The 17,213-nt window shown below is 41.3% G+C and overlaps 1 protein-coding gene across 1 annotated transcript; it reads right to left on the reverse strand.

Moving 5' to 3' along the window:
* Positions 1–6,259: 6,259 nt before the first annotated feature.
* Nps (neuropeptide S) lies at positions 6,260–9,932 on the reverse strand. Its single transcript, XM_074077906.1, has 3 exons — positions 9,871–9,932; positions 9,676–9,757; positions 6,260–6,758 (listed from the first exon to the last, which is right to left on the reverse strand). Exons 1-3 carry the CDS (start codon positions 9,876–9,878, stop codon positions 6,582–6,584), a joined length of 267 nt encoding a protein of 88 aa, XP_073934007.1. The 5' UTR covers positions 9,879–9,932; the 3' UTR covers positions 6,260–6,581.
* Positions 9,933–17,213: the final 7,281 nt, after the last annotated feature.

The following is a 17,213-nucleotide window of genomic DNA, read 5'->3' on the forward strand; positions in this document are numbered from 1 at the left end:
CCATGGTGGTGCCCACATGGAAAAAACCAACGGTGGTCTTCATGAACTAATGGTGGTCTCCTGACCAGCAAGAAACTGAGGCCACAGAGAGATGGATTCTGCCAACAATCACATGAGCTTGGAAAGAGATCTTTCCCCGAGTGTTAAGATGAGCCTACGTCTGTGTCAGGGACATCCAATTTCTCATTCTCTCTCTTATTCAGTGCCATTTTACTGTAGACAGTTGGATGTCACAGACTGTAGGACACCTGCCTTGAAGTGAGGCAGACCTGTCTCTTACTGGGCAAGTGACCTTGAGACAATCACTGCATCTGTCTGGGCTTCAAGTCTCCTTGTCTGCATGTGGCAATGTCAGCATCCCTGTGTCCTTCACAGGGTTGCCCAGCAATAAAGGAGACAATGTATAGAAAATGCTTGGTTGAAAACCTCAAGTCTGTTAGATGATTCAGACTATTACCAAGAAGGAGCCTTTTTCTAAACACATATTGAATCCCACTCAGCAAAGATCTCTTTAGTTTCAATTTTTGACAAGTTTTCTCCATAAAAGATGTTAGCTGAACTTAGCCTCTGATAGGCAGAAGCCCCTAGAGTCCCAGGCACACTGCCAGCACTGCTTGGTCCAAGGTGGAACTCGTAGGTGGAAGGCTCAGTGGCTGGACCATCCCCAGAGAATTTGGCTATGGTCTCTGTTCTTCCACAGAGCAGCATGTATGCACTGCATGGCCTATCTATGGATCTCTTGTGATTTGTGATCCAGGAAAGGAGTCCTGCCTGCCCTTTGAGTAAGGGCCACATGAGAATGGTCTCTCAAGTCAAGAACACACACCCAGTACTGGGCTCTCAGCTGCTCAAGGAAGTTTCATACCTGTCACCAGCGTGGTATCCTCTTTCTACTTCTCCCAATGTCCTTTTCTGCCCAGAAAAGGCCTGGGGCCAGAAAGACCTGGCAGGTAACTTAGACAACAAGCTTCACTCTACAGAAGAGCAATAGAGCAGCAGTTTCCCATCAACAGAGAAGCCTGCCTCTTCACCTGAAATTTACATATCTATGAATATTCACGGAGAGAAATATGTCCAGAAACTGAGGGGTAGAAGACAGAGCCCCAGATGCTTCTCTTTTTTGCTGTTATGGCTTGGTTTGCCAGTAAGACAGATGAGATAATTGAGTACAGGAATGGGACTTTAGCATCAAATTGCCAAATTTTCAGTACCACTATCTGTGGGAAATGCAATCCACTTTTATTCAGAATTTCCTTCCCTGAAATGTTGATTCTTTACTTCAACTGCCAAAGATGAATGAGACACAGAGTTTGGAGTCAAAATTTTGTGTCACACATCCCTATTTGTGTTTTGAAATTTCCACATTACAAATAAATAGGCGTCAGACTTCATGGAGATCTAAAGTACCTTGTGATGTGGTGGGTTACCACTTATTATGTACAGGTAAGTGGTCAATAAATGATAGCTGCTGTCAAAAATAGGCATCAGCAAGAAAACGAGATGAGGGTCCCAAAAAATCCAAGTGTAAAATTAAAAATTTTAATTCTCATGCTTCTTTGCCAGGGCTTTCCATCCACACACACACATCTTCTCCAAAAAAATGGGGTATTTCTGTAAAAACTTCAGGAAACGTGTAAGAACAAAAGAACAAAGTGCTCCTTACTCTGACATGAAAAAGAATCCTGTAGGATAGCATTGAATCTTTGAGGTAAGTCTTCTGGAATGGGCCAGGAATCCACTCTATCAGCCCACGGGCCCTCAGCACCTTGGAGAGCACCTTCTCCTTGCCCACGTCCAAAAGGCTGACCGCAGGGCACAGCTGTGAAGCAGGCAAGGAAAGAATGGAATCTCTGTCCCTGGTGTTTTTCATACTTGTATTGAAACTTACTATGTTTATTTCTCATTCTTAAAAACTCATAAAAGCTAAAAGATACACTTGGCAATGGTATTTCTTTGCTGAAAACCTTCCAGTGTTTTCCTGGGTCACTCAGAGGAAAAGCCAATTTCATAGGGAACCCGTCAGAAACCCACCTACTTATCTGGTCCCAGTGTTTTCCATCCTCTACCTGCTCACTCGTTGTTGAGCATGTAGCTCGGAGCTAGAGTGCTTGACTAGCATGCACAGGCCCTAGGTTTGATCCCCAGCATTGAAAAAAAATTATTAATACATGCTCACTGTGTTCCAAGAATTTTGGAATTCCTTCTAATCCTTTCCATCAATACCTTCCCTATCAACTACCAGAAATTACATTGTCACTTCTCCCCACAATACCCCTTTCTCTTTTCCTTGCTGTATCTCCTTATCGTCATCTGAAATATTACATACACACATATATTTATACAAAATTGCACGTGATAGTACATTTGTACTACCTGAATATATGTCCTGCTATTTGTATGTGTCATCTATATCATATGTATATGTACATGTTAAATAATACCTATCAGTCTATCAACTTAGCACCAATACTTCTAGGCAGATCAGAAATGTCAGTATCCCTCACGAACTCATGCCAGGCATCCACATTTTATTGGGAGCTCCTTATATGTACTGTGTTCAGGTGTATTAAATATTTCTCTAACTCCATGCCAATAATTTTGTCACATTCTCTTCAGTGCTGCAGTCTCTAGGACACTCTAGAACTCTACTCCAGTCTCTAGAACTCTACTCCTGGAACTTAGTAAGTGCTCAAAAGTATTTGTCAACAAGTGAATTGATAAATGCACAAACACACAACTCTGTGAGGTAAGTAGAAATAACCCCATCTTATAATGGTGAAATTTGGGCTCAGAAAGATTCTAGAATCTTGGCCAAGTTAGAACAACTGAGCAAGACTGAGCAAATCTTGGCAGTGGGCTGTGGGCACAGTCTGGGGCCCGGGCATCTGGCCTCTCCTGCTTCCCTTCGGCCCCATGCTTACCTCCTCCATACCAGCATTCTCTCTTCTTAGAGGCCGGTAGCTCTCACCTGCTCATTTCCTTCTCCTCCAAAAAAATCTCTCCAGATAGGAATGGAACTCAATCACACTTAGATAGTACTGAGGGAAATTTACTAACAGCTTACTCATCCCTTGGGAGGCTTGTGTTTTGAGGGCTTTCAAAGCTTTTCCTCACTCATTCAGCTGTAAAGGCTCTAAAAGTTTTGGCCTCTACCAACACCCCCTGCTGAAGGGGTGCAGGGGTCCCTGGGACCTGTACATCGGGCCCCTGGTTTCACCCTTGCCTGTATGACCTCAAGAAAGGCAGCCTTGCTCTACAGCCTATGGAAATGGCACAAGAAACTATGACTCACCATGCTGCTACTTGCCTGAAGGTATAGTGGCCATCCTTGGTCACCTCTCTAGTGACTATCTAAACATGCCTCAGAAACATTTTTTTGTCTTAAGCATGGCAGTCCTAAAACCTAAGCAAGAGGTATAACTTTTCCTTAGAAAGAAAATTGTCCCTCTTCCTACTTGCAATCTGCTATGATTTTCAGAGTGCAAACACTCTTTCAGAGTCCCTTTTCCCCTGAGGTTAAAAATGTTTTAGGTTCAGAAATGGGAAGAGAATTTTTCCAATTATATTTTGGTGTTTTATTATCCTGAGCAATTCATATAAATGCAAATAGTAGAATATTAGGAAGAGTCCCTGAAATAGCAATCATTCCCTGTCATCACCACACTTGTCCTGCAGCAACTCGCTTTCTGTGTTGAGGCATAAATAACACCTATCAGGTTATCTAATTAGTTTCTCCACCAATAGTGCTGGGCAGATAAGAAACACCAATTTCCTTAACAAGGAAGCACTTGACATGGTGCCCACAGGATTCAGGGTGCCACAGAACCTGTGAGTAACCACCAAGGTGTGAACCCCATGCTGTGAGCCCAGATGCTCCAAGTGCAAAGTCTGGTCTTGGAGCCAAGGTGAGGCAAGTGGAGCTGCCACTGCCCAAGTGTTTAGATTTCTAAAGCTGTCCCTTAGGACCAAAGGCAGGGACCATGGCGACATAAAACAAAAGAGATGAGCTGTTAGTATACAAACTGTACTAGGTCTTCTTCCCTTCATCTGTGTCCACACAATGAACTAGGGAGCAAAGATTTTCTTTACTAAAAAAAACAAAAAAGGTACACCCACTATTCAGGTTCTTATTTATTATTTCTGATGTTTTTAAAAACTCTCACTGACTCCAGCCCACTTTGTGGCCACCACACAGGGAGGGATGTGATGCAAACGGTGGAAAGAGGCAGTGCTCCCAAGGTCATACACCAACCCCTAACACCTGCGGGGTAGCCTCTGCTTGTCCCACACCATGGTCCTGAGATCCGAGGTGGTGACCCCGGATTCAGGAGAGCCAGAAGTGAGCTGATGCCACCGTCACACAGCTTCTGTGGGAAAAAGTGCTGGGAGAGACCCTGAGGACACTGCTGTCATGACTGTGACCAAAGGAGGGACAGGCCCATGATGGAGGTGGGGGCAGCTGGAGGACCAATCTTGGCTTTGCCAGTTCTGCCCTCCCCTGACAACATTGCAATGTGACCTCCTTCTTAGTTGTCCTGGGGAAAGACCACAGACCATGTTTGTATCAAGACCCAAAGCTGTGCCTTTGGATCTAGAAAATCAGTCATGTGATTCCCCCACCACACACACATATGTATATGTGAGTGTGTGTGTGTGTGTGTGTGTGTGTGTGTGTGTGTCTGTGTCTGTGTCTGTGTCTATGTGTCTGTCTGTCTGTGTTTAGAGAGAGAAGAATAAAGAGAGGGAGGTGATCTTAGAAAGAAAATGTGAATTTACTTTAGAAGAATGTTCAAAAATTATTTCAGGCCTATCTGTCTCCCTTATACTTGGACTATGTGGTGAAATAAACAAGAGACCTGAAGATGACAGGTACCCCTTTGAATCCAGGGAGCAGAGGGAGAGTGAGGCAGTGAACACAGCTGTATGTGTGCTGTCCTCCTCTTCCTTCTCTCCCACAGTCCTTCATAGGGCCTGCCTGCCACAGCCCACTGAGGCAGCCTTAGACACAGGACTCTGAACCTGTGGCTCTGTGGAGAAGACCAGCAGGGAAACTCTGTCCCAAACAGGAGTCAGAGTTGTGGGTCTGGGTGTCAGGTGCTGGAGTCGCGAGGTCGTGTAGCACATCACAAAGCCCAGAGGGATCATCGTGGGAGGACAGACACACAGGTCTCAGAGACCAGGAGGTCTGCAGGGAGGAGAATGTCATTGTGGGGACAAGAGACAGCGCACACCTGTGGGCAGAGAGCACAGCCCAAGGTTCCTTGGTCCTTCAAACCAATACCCCTTCTTCTAATGATCCTTTACTAGATTATGTTACTTCACCCCTTCCCATTTCATGCTAATCTGGCTGGAAAAATTAAAATAGGCACACACCAAAACCACGAAACCATCTGCTTTCACAAACAACAAGGACAAACCCCAGACCTTAGAGGCCTTATACTTCTGGGTGAATTCTTGGCAACCTCCCAACATAATATCTGAAGACCCTTGCTTGTAGAATATATTTGATTAAGCAGACCTGCCTGGCTACCGTGAGACCTGCTCACCACGAGCACCGCATTCTGAGGACTCTGTGTCTCTATCCTAAGCCAATGACAGAGGACAGTGTCCTGCAGCTGCCGAAGTGCCCGGTCTGGGAAGTCCATGTAGCTTTCAGGGATCGTCCTCTGCGTGTTTCAAAATCCAATGTGTATGAACACACTTATCACAATTACGCTTTGCAAATAACACGTCCAGCAATGTGCATTATCCTTTTGAAAACAACAATGTCCAGCATTTCCATGGAGGGCTGGAGGACCGCCCCTGGGAGGAGCAGTGGGTTGTCAACCAACAGAGTTTTGAGGAATGGGGCTCCCAAAGGACCCCCCACCCACCATCCCACCAGCAACCAACAGCTCTCTGGTATCCTTGTTGTCACTGGCAGTGTCTCATGTTTTAAGATTTAAAAAGGTAACAAATTTCCAAGACATAACATCGATCCATATTTAAGTATGTTTGGAATTAGAAAAGGGAAGCAAGGATTATTTTCAAGAGTTCTGCTCATGTTCGTTGCAGGTATCAATTGATAGAGTGATAGAGTTATATCATTCATATTAACTTTTGGTGAATTTCACAAGACTCTCTTACAGCTGGAAACAGTACAGCTCAAAAGAATTGTCCCAGCTAAGTCATTTGAAATATTGTATTTAAAAGAAAAAGTAATATCCACCTACATTTTGGTAGTCAATATCATGATATCACAATATTATAGGCAGGAAAAAAAACACACCAATGTCATGACCAAAAACGCTCAGATGTTCTGGCCAATTTAAGATCAAAACATCAAAGCAAATGTGTCCATCCCTATCTGGGGAAGTTACTAACTGAGCACACAATAGTTTTTTTCTCATACAAATGGAAGTTTGAGACAGGCTTAGACTTTTTAAAACTCAATTTACTCTGAACCAGTTGGGAGAGGAGAGATATTTGAGGATTGAGAGGAAACCAGCACTTAGTGGTAAAGGTACAATGGACTTTGAGCACATCAGTCACACCCTACATAGTTTGAGATTAACTCCCAGAGTCCTTTGCACACTTATTCATCATTTTGCTCTTCGAAAGGAAGTTTTTTTCATCCCTGTGCCAACTCCATTACGAAAGGATCTTTTCACTGACGACTTCTCCAAAAGTGCTGTTAGAAACTGGAGTCCCTCGCTCCCATCCAGCCTGGAGGGACAGCTGTTCAGTAGGATGAGAATGTAATCAGATTTTCCAGACACCTGGTGATTCAGAGGGGGGAAGAGGGAGAGAACACAGCTTTAAGGTTAAAAGTTTATTTCAACAGTCATAATTTTCAAAATCTTATGGCAATAAATCCAATATATCTAATCTTCTTAAGGGCAGAAACTTTGCTAAAACATAACGTATACTTTATTTACCTAGATACAAAATATTATTTGGAGTGATATTCACTTGCCTAATTTTTCTACTACTTATGAAATTGCTGCTATTCAGCACTTAAATCATGCACTGCACTCAGGAATCTTGTTGCTGTTATTTTATAAGGAATATTTCAGGTGGCAGTAATCAGTCCTGGGAATGCTTTGTAAAATTGACTTAGAAAACCCGCCCAGGAGCACAGGGCTTTCATTGTGCTGTTCTAGGCTACTAGCTGAGGTTCTTTGGAAAGAAGTCCTACTACCTGAAACCTGACATCGTTACCTAGGGCTGGAGTTTGAGTCCTCATTGTGACTTGAGGCCTGGATGCTGTATGATAGTGTCAGGGTGTTGAGTAGTGGAAGACAGAGGACTGGAACCTTGGAGCTCAAGCTAGGTTTCAGGACCCTTGCAGTTCAGCTCCATGTTTTATAGATGAAGAAACCAAGCACTAGGGCAACAGTCAGGTCCTTTGTCACAGCTGGCAAATCCAAGAGACAGTGCTGACAGGAGAGGAGGGGACTCAGAATTATCAACGCTTGTCATGTTTTCTCTGATGTGTAGTTTCAGAAGAATCACAACAATCTGCCATAGTGCTAATACAAACCTCATCAACAGTAAAAGCAATGACTGATGTCTTGTGTGACATGCTCTTTGTACCACCTTTTTATTGTTTGGCAAAACAGCTGTACGCAGCAGGCACTACTAATTGTTCAGTTTAAGATGAGCGAGTGACATGACTTGTGGGTAAAGTCATTCAAGTCTGACTCCAAGCCCAGTTTCTCAACTGTATAGAGCAAGAGTTGAATGATTTTATTAAAAATAAAGAGGTACACTGCAAAGTAAAAATTACACGTTTTACTGTCTTGGTGCAGGAAGATAAATTTGGCCCTAGGTTACTATATGTGGGGGTCATTAAATAGGGCTGGAATGCATAAAGTGCTTCCTCTGGGGAATTCTTTGCTCTGGTGGTGGGGTGCTCTTTGGAGGTCTGTCTCCACCAGGCAGAGTACCCACATAAACAATTCCTATTGGCTCATGGGTCAATAGGAATTGTTTATCCTATTTTGATCTGGAAGTAATCAAAGACACTTTCATAAACACTGGTTTATGAAAATAGGAAAACCAATTTAAAAATCCTCTTCATTAGTCACCACCATGTGTTTTTTCCTAAACATGATAGATAAATGCCATCTATTTTAAATCCCCAGCAGGAGGGGTCTTTTGTCCTTGCCTAAAGGGAAGCAATCCAGGTCTTCTCAGAAATGCTCATGATGCCACCATTACACTACAAAAGAAAGATGGGGTCCTGATTCTGAGATCTCCAAACCCTCCCTGAAGAAGATTCTGATGCACTTTGCTGATCTGAAGGCATTTTGTACCGGGGAAGACCCACTCATAGGATACTATTGTGTTCTTGCCTGGCTAACGGACTTTATGAAATTGCAAACAAAATTATAAAATCCTATGTCACTCAATTGCCTAATCACTCATCCTAAACAATCAACTTGACATAAGTATCATCCTCACTGTTGCTACATGGTGCGTTATAATGAGAACAAAATCATCATGTGCAAAACCAGAAATGTGGGAAATGTAGTGAAAGAAGAAGCCTTTCAGTTACGGGCAAGGAGGTCTCCTAAGTACGTTAGAAGAAAGAACAGCCTTAATTTTGAAAGAGCTGCAGACAAGTGCCTCTTGTTCAACAAAAATGTCATGAGAAAACCTTTGGAGGACAGAAGAGAAAGTAATTAGGAGGCCACCTGAGAAAATATACCAATTTATGGACTGTGACTCATCAACTTGATCAATGTGGTATCTTATCGAATCAATGACTAAATTAGTGTTGAATGCTCAGAGGAGTAAAACAGGCAAAAGAAAAGCTATATTAAGTAAACAGGAAATAGAAAAATGACAGATGCAAGGATTAGTGAGAGGACAAATAATATAAATAACTGAATCATTATGTTGGATACAGATTTATCATTTACAATTTATGTGACATCTCTTTATCCTAAAAGTGGTTACATAAGTTGCATTGATCTCAGTAATTACAATGTGACAAGTTAATTTTTAGCAAAAAAAGCAAAAGTTTGCAATGCCATCAACAACCAAAGATATTTTAAATTGTCAAGCAAAATGTTGACATAAAACAAATGAAATATCATATAGAACTAGTATCAGATATCCTAAAAAAAGTCATTCATTTTCTGAATGTCATGAACAGTTCAAGGAATATAGTTAGCAAGTGTAGCAATACTCTTGAATAAATATATGAATTAATATTTTATGTAGTATTTCATTGGGATTTAACATGTTGTCTATATTCTGCATCTGGAAAAAGCCCTTATATTTTATAAAATTAAGGAAATTCACTATTTCCAAAAAATGACCCTTATGTTTTTTATATAATGTTAATGGCTAAATATTCACTGTGATTATGAGTTGATGAATGTAGAACAAATAAATTGTCATGGAAAAAACTTTAACGTTTTACATCAAAATGAATATTTCCCTATGATTCAAGAGATCAACCCTAAATATTTCACAACAAATTTAATACAGGCCAATATTACTTATTTCTTATAAATCTTTCCTTTTACTGATTTCATTAATCTGTTTATACCTTTCTTCATTGAAAGCTCTAGCAATAAAGGAAATCACTTCTCTGTAACATATTCCTTGAGATTATTTTGAACTCAGACACTCCACAATTCCAGTCATCTATTCAAACATTAAAAATATTGGTGAAATCCTTACCTTAGAAGACAGAACTGGATGACACCAAAACACAGGCATTGTGGAGAGTGACAGAAGCAAGAGAAGACTGAGTTTCAGTGAGCTGCAGAGTAGAGGGAAAAAAAACCCCTAGATTTAGTCTCATAGAGGCAAGTATAAGTTAGCAAACATATAAAAAGTCAACATTTCTCTTTGCAAAAAATGCAGTATTTTTACCTAATCATTTTGGACTTTCCAAAATCCGTGCAGATGGTTGGTCTTGTCACCAAATTCCTCCCACTTACCATCAGATCCTCCTTGGGTGGCCCTTTTATACCAGAAAAAAAAAGTTCACAAGTAAAAATGTCATTGTGTCCCATTTCGTGTGATTAGTTGGTCTGGCTGTGGCCTTTTGTTCTTGTTAAGTAGGAAAAGGACAATAACATACAGGCATTGTCACTGAGCAACCAGCAATTGACTTCCTTTAAAGTTTGCCATTAAGAATGCCCTTCAAAAGCTCACTCCTCTACACTGCATCATTGTGACATGGATGGCCAGAGGTCTTGAAAAGAGCCAAAAGTATTATTTTAGCTTAGAGTTTAAAGACTTGAGAAGGATGACATTATTTCCTTGAACATCTCTTGTTTCAGAGACTGGTACAAAAGAAATCACTGCAGGACTAAAGGGCAATGTCCACTCAAACAATGCATGCAGATTAAGTGTCCTACCCTACAGCCCCTTCCCTTAGGACTTCAGTTAAAATGGGAAAATAAATGGCACACCCCTTTGCAGTCATCTTTGAAGACAAGTAGGGACACTGTCCATCCTCATCCATGGGCACCCTCCAACTCCCAGGTCCAGAGTTCTGTGAACACCTGTCCATGTGACCTCCATTTCTCCCCAGGGAAGGGCTTCTCTGAGGCCTTGGCTGCCCTTGCACGCCAATGGGCATTTGCAGTAATCAATTGATTCGAGAGCACTAAGCGTGAACAGATGTTGTTGAGACTTACAATGGAGGAAAACACCAAGGGAAGTGCTTTCTGCCTGGATAACCAGTGTTTCTGAGATGGTGCCAACATTTTTTGAATACAAAGCATCCGAGGAAAATCCCTGCAACTCAAGATCAGCGCCTTTTGGAGGACAAAGCTGCTCTGTGTCTGGCACATTTTGCTGCCTATTTGTCAGTGCTGCACTCTTTTCTTTTGGTAACTTCTACTCTACATGATTCTCATGCAACTGTCAATCATATCGTTCCAGTTTGATTATCACAAGGAAAAGCAGGTGACCTGAGCTCTAGAGAGAACCCAGATCACAGGAACAGGGCCAGGTAGGGGATTGGGGCAAGGGATCCAAACACCTTTGTTCAGGGTTCTTTTGGAGGCATCATATGGACGGTTGGAGACAAAGGACTTTCACAGCACCAAGGGATCGTATAAATAGGTTTTCTTTTGATTTTTTCTTAAACCTAGCTAAAATAAATACAGAAAAATCAAAACAATGGTGAAGAATATCACTCTGTTAAGTGATGAGCAATTCAGTGGGTAGATCTGAGAAGTGCTTACGACAGACCCTTAACAGACTCAAGGAGGCTTGGAACTAGCTATTTCTGCATGTGGTAAAGATGGCACCAGAAAGAAGAATTAGGTAGAAGTTTGTTTAAGAATTACTTGAATACCACATTTCCTCCCAACTGCCTGATTTCAGACACCTGGATTTGCAGAAAACTAGAGAATTTCTCTAAGGAGGGAATAAACAGAACGTCTCCTGACTGAGGGAATTAAACATAGTGGAGTGAGCAGGAACCCTTCTAAAAACAAAGTTCAGGCAAGTATCAGACCCACGTATCTCTTCCCTGGCACAGCTCCCAGCACACTTCCAGAAAAGTCTCTACCCTCAAGAAAAGTGAATGGGAAACCATTCTCTGAGTCATCTGTCTGTCCAGCCCAAAAGGAAAAATCTAGAGATCAAAAGACAGGAGGGTTTCCAAATAAAAGCATCTCAGCCAACTGCAGGGCACCGAAATCCTCAGCTGAGAATCCTAGTAACACACAGAATCTCTCTATGGAGTTTTGGTCCCTACTACTAAATATAATCAGATCACCCAGACACAACTACAATGATAAGGGACATTTAAAAGTCAAAACCCAGTAAGGACAAAGAAGATGGTAAAGGACCTCTCTAGCAACAGTAATTAGCCATGAAAGATGGAGACCAAGACAAATTGTAAAAGGAAACTTGAAAGGAATAAGAAAAGGAAAGAGAAAAAAAAAGCTTTAAAAAGAACAACTTAATATTCTTGAAGAGAAAAGAGAAGATGTCATATCTATCCATAAAACAAGAAAAGAAAGATAAATAAAAGAAAAAATTTGGAAAACAAAAATTGAATGAAAATTTAAAGAAAACTCAATAGGATTGAAAGATAAGATTAAATGAATCTCTCAGACATTAGAAAAAACAGACAAAGGAGAAAAATAAGAACAATAAGAATAAGACTCGTTTAATAGATCCAACACAGAAATGGTAGACATTCTAAAAAAGAGAATAGAAGGAATGAGGGGGCAGGGAATCACCAATTAAAAAAAATTTAAGAACATTTCCCATAACAGAAGACTGTGAATTTCAGGTAGAAAATACCTGTCAAATACCCAGAAAATGGGTAAAATTCAACCCATACCAATATACATCATTCTGTTTCACCAAATTGGATTTTATCAGCTTCCAAATTATGTACAAAGATTCAACTCACAAATATTTTTAACTTCTCAAAAATAGGATAATACGATACTTTCCAAATTCTAAAAAATACTTTCCATCTAGAATTTATTCCCAACAAGTCTTGAATAACCAGAATTTATTCTTCTTCATTAAGTGTAAGACTATGGTGAACATTTTCAGATATGTAAGAACTCAAAATTATACTTGCCATAAACCTTTTCTCAGAAAGCTGCTTCAGGATGTGCTCCACCAAAGTATATAAACCTATAGAGCAGAAAGTGGGAGCTGCACATCCAAGGGATGAACACAGGAGACAAAGTAAGGAAATTCCCAGGATGGCAAGTAAGAGAGGTGCCCAGTGAGATCTATACACCAGACCTGGAGGGACACAAGAAGATTGGGATAACTTAGAAGTCTCTGGGGGTGACTTCTGCAAGAGGGTGAAAGCCAGAGAATATCTGAATGCTTTGAGACAACTGGAGAATTGGGGATTGAATTACTGATGAATCCATAGAAAACTTAGCAAAAGAAAAAGAGGGACCTATACTCAGTCCAGTAAAAACAATTAAATATGAAGGAAAAGTAATAAAATAAACTAGTTGGCTCAGCTGGGGGAAGCATTTAAATAGTTATAACAACATAATTACTGAGATGAGTATATTTCTGTGGTGAAGCAAATTGCCCAACTTCTATAGAGGGAACACAAGATATAATGTTGAAAAATGAGAAAGCAAAATGCACTGTTATTTAGAGGTAAATACAAAGTTAATCAGCTCTAAAAGGTTGAAAGTGATGGCTCTGGGGGTGGAAATTGAGCAGGGAACAGAGACTACTGTTTCCATAAAGTGCTTCTTAAAATGATTTGATGCTTTAAATAGAGTGCACTGTTAGTTGTGATAAAAAGTAAATCTTTGGAAAATTATATCATTATGGACTAGGTATGTATGAAGGTGCCAGAGGTCATCTTTGCTACTTCACAGAGAAAGCTTGCCTGATGAAAAGACACACACCAGAAATGAGAACCTAAAATGAAGACAGAGGAGGATGGAAGTGATGGGGAGGGAAGGAGAAAAAAAAGAAGCAAAAAGAAAAAAGAAAAAGAAGATCGATGTAAAGATAGAGAGACACTGAGGTGTAGAGAGAGATAAAAAGATGTGGTCAGAGAGATGAGAGACAAAATTATATTAAACAAGTGGGGAGAGAGATGAAGAGCTATATGGAAAGAGAGATTGCAAGACAGAGAAAGATGGAGAAATGGGGAGAGAAATGGGAGGAAGAGAGAGAGGAAAGAGATGGAGAAAGAAGAAGAAGGTGGACAGAGAAATGGAGAGTGAACAATTGGGAGAGGGAAGGAGTCAGGGAGAGAGAATGATATTGTTAAACATTTGGATCCAGCCATGCTTAAAATGCATTTCTCTTCTTTGATACTCCATTTTCATAAAACAACCCCCCATATAAACTAGTCTCTTTAACTAAAAATATTTGACTAACACACACTAGGCTAAATACAAAATAATATCAGTCCACACTTACTGGCATTATTGAATGCTTGCTGCAGCTGACTTCTGTGGGTCAGGTCACTAACTCTTCACTACAGATCTAAGAGAGTGCTGTTACTAATTCCATTCTCAGTTGAGACTGAGTCCCAAAAAGGTTAAACAGTTTTTCAAGTCACATAGCTTGTGAAGGGGACAGCAGGTTGTGACCCCAGTTCTGTGTGACTTCAGAGACCACTCCTCCATGCATGAACCTTGAACATGGTTCACCCACTCAGGACAGGAAGAGATGACACTTATGAAATTCAAGCTCTCTCTTCCCAACCAAACCATCATACACACACATGCACACACACACACACACACACACACACACACAGAGACATGCACAGACACACACAAGCACACACAGACACACACACTCAACTTGTGAAGTCTAATTCCCTGTCTCTGATATTGGATGCCTTTGAATCGCTTGGCATCCTTTCCCCACATCACCACTTGAAAATTCTCAGATGTTATCCCCACAAGCTGGGCCTTTTGGGGAGGGACAAATATTATTTCTTTCCTAAATGTTCAGTTCAGGCCAGTTAAGCAATTCTAGAGTCTCTCTGCCCTCAGAGATCCTGCAAGACAACTATTGATGATGACTCTTGCCTCTCACCTCAATGCATCATTTAGATTCTTAACCACATATTACCTTGAAATTTTTTGGGCAGTACTGGAGTTTGAACTCAGGGCCTTGAGCTTGTTAGGCAGGCACTTTAACACTTGAGCCACACACCTCCATGGCTTTAAAATGTTTTTTTCTCCTTTCAAGTGTCTACTTTATCCCAAGGACTTGTTCTTCTTTGGACCTCCTATACTTTCTAAGGAGATCATTGGGTATATTGATGTCCCCTTTATTTGTTTAAATAAGGCATTTGGAAGTAATTTGGCATGTACAATCCATGGTTAAATCTGGTTAAAAATTGAAATCCAGTGATGCTTGAGGTCTGTCAGTTAAACCTGACTCCCAAGGGACTGTGAGATCACCTTGTTCTCCAGAATGTACTTTGTAATTATTCAGGCCTAACCCAACTGCTCTAGCCCTTCATCCATTTGGCCAGTATAGACACTTCCAACAAGGGAAGCTGATGAGAGAGTTCCGTTCTTAGTTGGTCTGGTTGGATTAGATCCTTGGTCAGCCATATTTGCTGCTTCCTGTCTGCCATCATGGGGGACAGAGAACACTTCCCCACTCTTCAACACTGGAATTATGTAACCTGCCTTAGTCAGTAGATTTTAGATATTATGCAGTAACAGGCACCTGCTGTCTTGCACATCCTCTGTTCTGGGAAGAACTTGCCCACGTGGGCCTGTGGCTCCCAGGAGCAAGATGAGACACTCACAGAACAGAGACCTCCCACTCAGACCAGCTGAGACTGGCCTCCTCATCTGCACACTGGCTGGGCTTTGGGTTGTCTTGGTAAGCAGCAAACTGGAAGAATGGGTGTTCAGTAGAGATTCAATTGACAAAGGAAATCACAAGAAACCTTGAATGCTGTTCCTTCTCAAATTCGGTACTGTAATTCCTCCTGGAATTCTGGACTTACCTCTCCAATCTCAAAAGACCACCTGGAACAATGACTGAGGGTTAGAGACCTCTCCTCCTGCACTGGCAACTGACAAAAGAGTGACCTTACAACATGTAAGGTCATAGACATTATGGAGTGGTGAGCATTTTAATTTACCTCTTCAAGGCCTGAAGAGGTAAATTAAAATGACTCTGCTATAAAACTCAACCACAACAAAGAAAGCTGGTTTAAGAGGTATTTAGTGTACCATTTGGTCACTGGAGGACCCATTGTCTGAGGACATTTGTGCTCATGGGATTTGCAGCTACATTTAAGTAGAAGGATTCTTTTTCTGATCTTGAATTTATCTGGGAAGCTGCTGGGAGAGGACTGAGCTAGAGCTCAGGTCATCACCAAGTTCTGTTTTCTGGGCTAGCGCCTCAGCCTCTTCATGACGCTTGACTTCCTGCAGACAAGAAGCCAAGCTTTTCATTCCTGAATCAACGTCAGAACATCCCAAGTCAGCAGCACATGGCCCTTAGCCTGCAAATGTCTTAGGCAAGATTTTTCTTTCAACCAGATTTTGTAGTGGAGTAGGGGGAGAAAGAGAACATTGAGTGCTTAGTGTTTAGAAATGCTGGTGGTGGCTGCGTACCCACCAGGAAGAACAGAGTGGGAGGAGAGAGTAGGGTCTCAGAAGAACTCTGCTAGTGCAGGCTCCCTAGGATGCTGGTACTGACTGTCTTTTTGGGTGACTGATCCTGCAGTGATGTCCAGGGCAGACAGTGAGGGTGCAACCAGCCAACGCAAAGACCCACTGCCAACACCTACAGGGAAGGTTAGCGCCAGCTCAGTGCTGGAATTTACTGGCCTTCTCGTTGAAAGTTTACTCTCTTGTCGTGATGAAACTGTCTTAGAGTCACCACAGCCCTTTTCACATATTTCCTCCTGACATCAGAGTGAAAGCAAAGGGCAAATTCTTTTTGGCTTTTGCTTCTCATTGGTCAACACTGAAATGTTCAGAGATGCTTCTGCATCACCCTCAGAAGTTAAGGACATCAAATCAGACATCTTTTGGAATGAAAGGACAAAATGGGACCTTTTCTTTTCTAATGCTTAGAGCTTGGTGTTATAACATTGAGATACTTCCTTTAAGGAACAACTTTATTGCTATTGGGTTTGGTAACTTGCCTTAACCAGAACTAAGAAAGATGCTTAAATGATTTTTGCAAAAAAACAAATGACAAGCTAGAAAAAAGTTAGCAGCTCAGTGCAGTTTAGGGTATTTGTGTCTAAAAAGCATTCTGCAATGGATTTCATTGGCTGTAATTATAATACATATTAAAGCCCACATCTCTCCGCATATATGGAAAAATCGATTTAATTTTACTGCTTCTTAATTCATATAACCGTTATATGCTCTGAATAGTATAATTAAAATGCAGAATGTGGCCAAGTACATTTTCTTGGTTTTATACTAGAGTAGGAGAAAGAAAGGCTTGTGCAGAGCTTAGGCTAATTTATTGAAATAAATCATTGCACTAATTCATTGCTCCTAGAATGCTTTGTTATAGTTTTCATACATGCATTCTGATGAGCCTGGTGCTTAAGATCAATGTTCTTGGGCAATAAAAGCCAAGGAAAATCCAGAAGGTGATGGTGCTCATTGAGGCAGAATGGAAAAGGTACGGCAACACTCTGTGTTTATTCTAGACTGCTGACATTTGGGGCTGGTGATTCTTGGTTGTGGTTGCCATTCAGCACATGTAACAGCATCCCTGGCCTCTGTTCACTAGATACTGCTGCCCCAGCT

Source organism: Castor canadensis, chromosome 7 (genome assembly GCF_047511655.1).
Source record: "Castor canadensis chromosome 7, mCasCan1.hap1v2, whole genome shotgun sequence".
Classification (NCBI taxonomy): Eukaryota; Metazoa; Chordata; class Mammalia; order Rodentia; family Castoridae; genus Castor; species Castor canadensis.

Excerpts from the sequence above, each read along its gene's own strand:
- Nps (XM_074077906.1), bottom strand. Across the intron at positions 6,759-9,675 it reads ATCCAGTTCTGTCTTCTAAG|GTGTCTGGAAAATCTGATTA; the intron begins GTAAGGATTTCA and ends CTGAATCACCAG.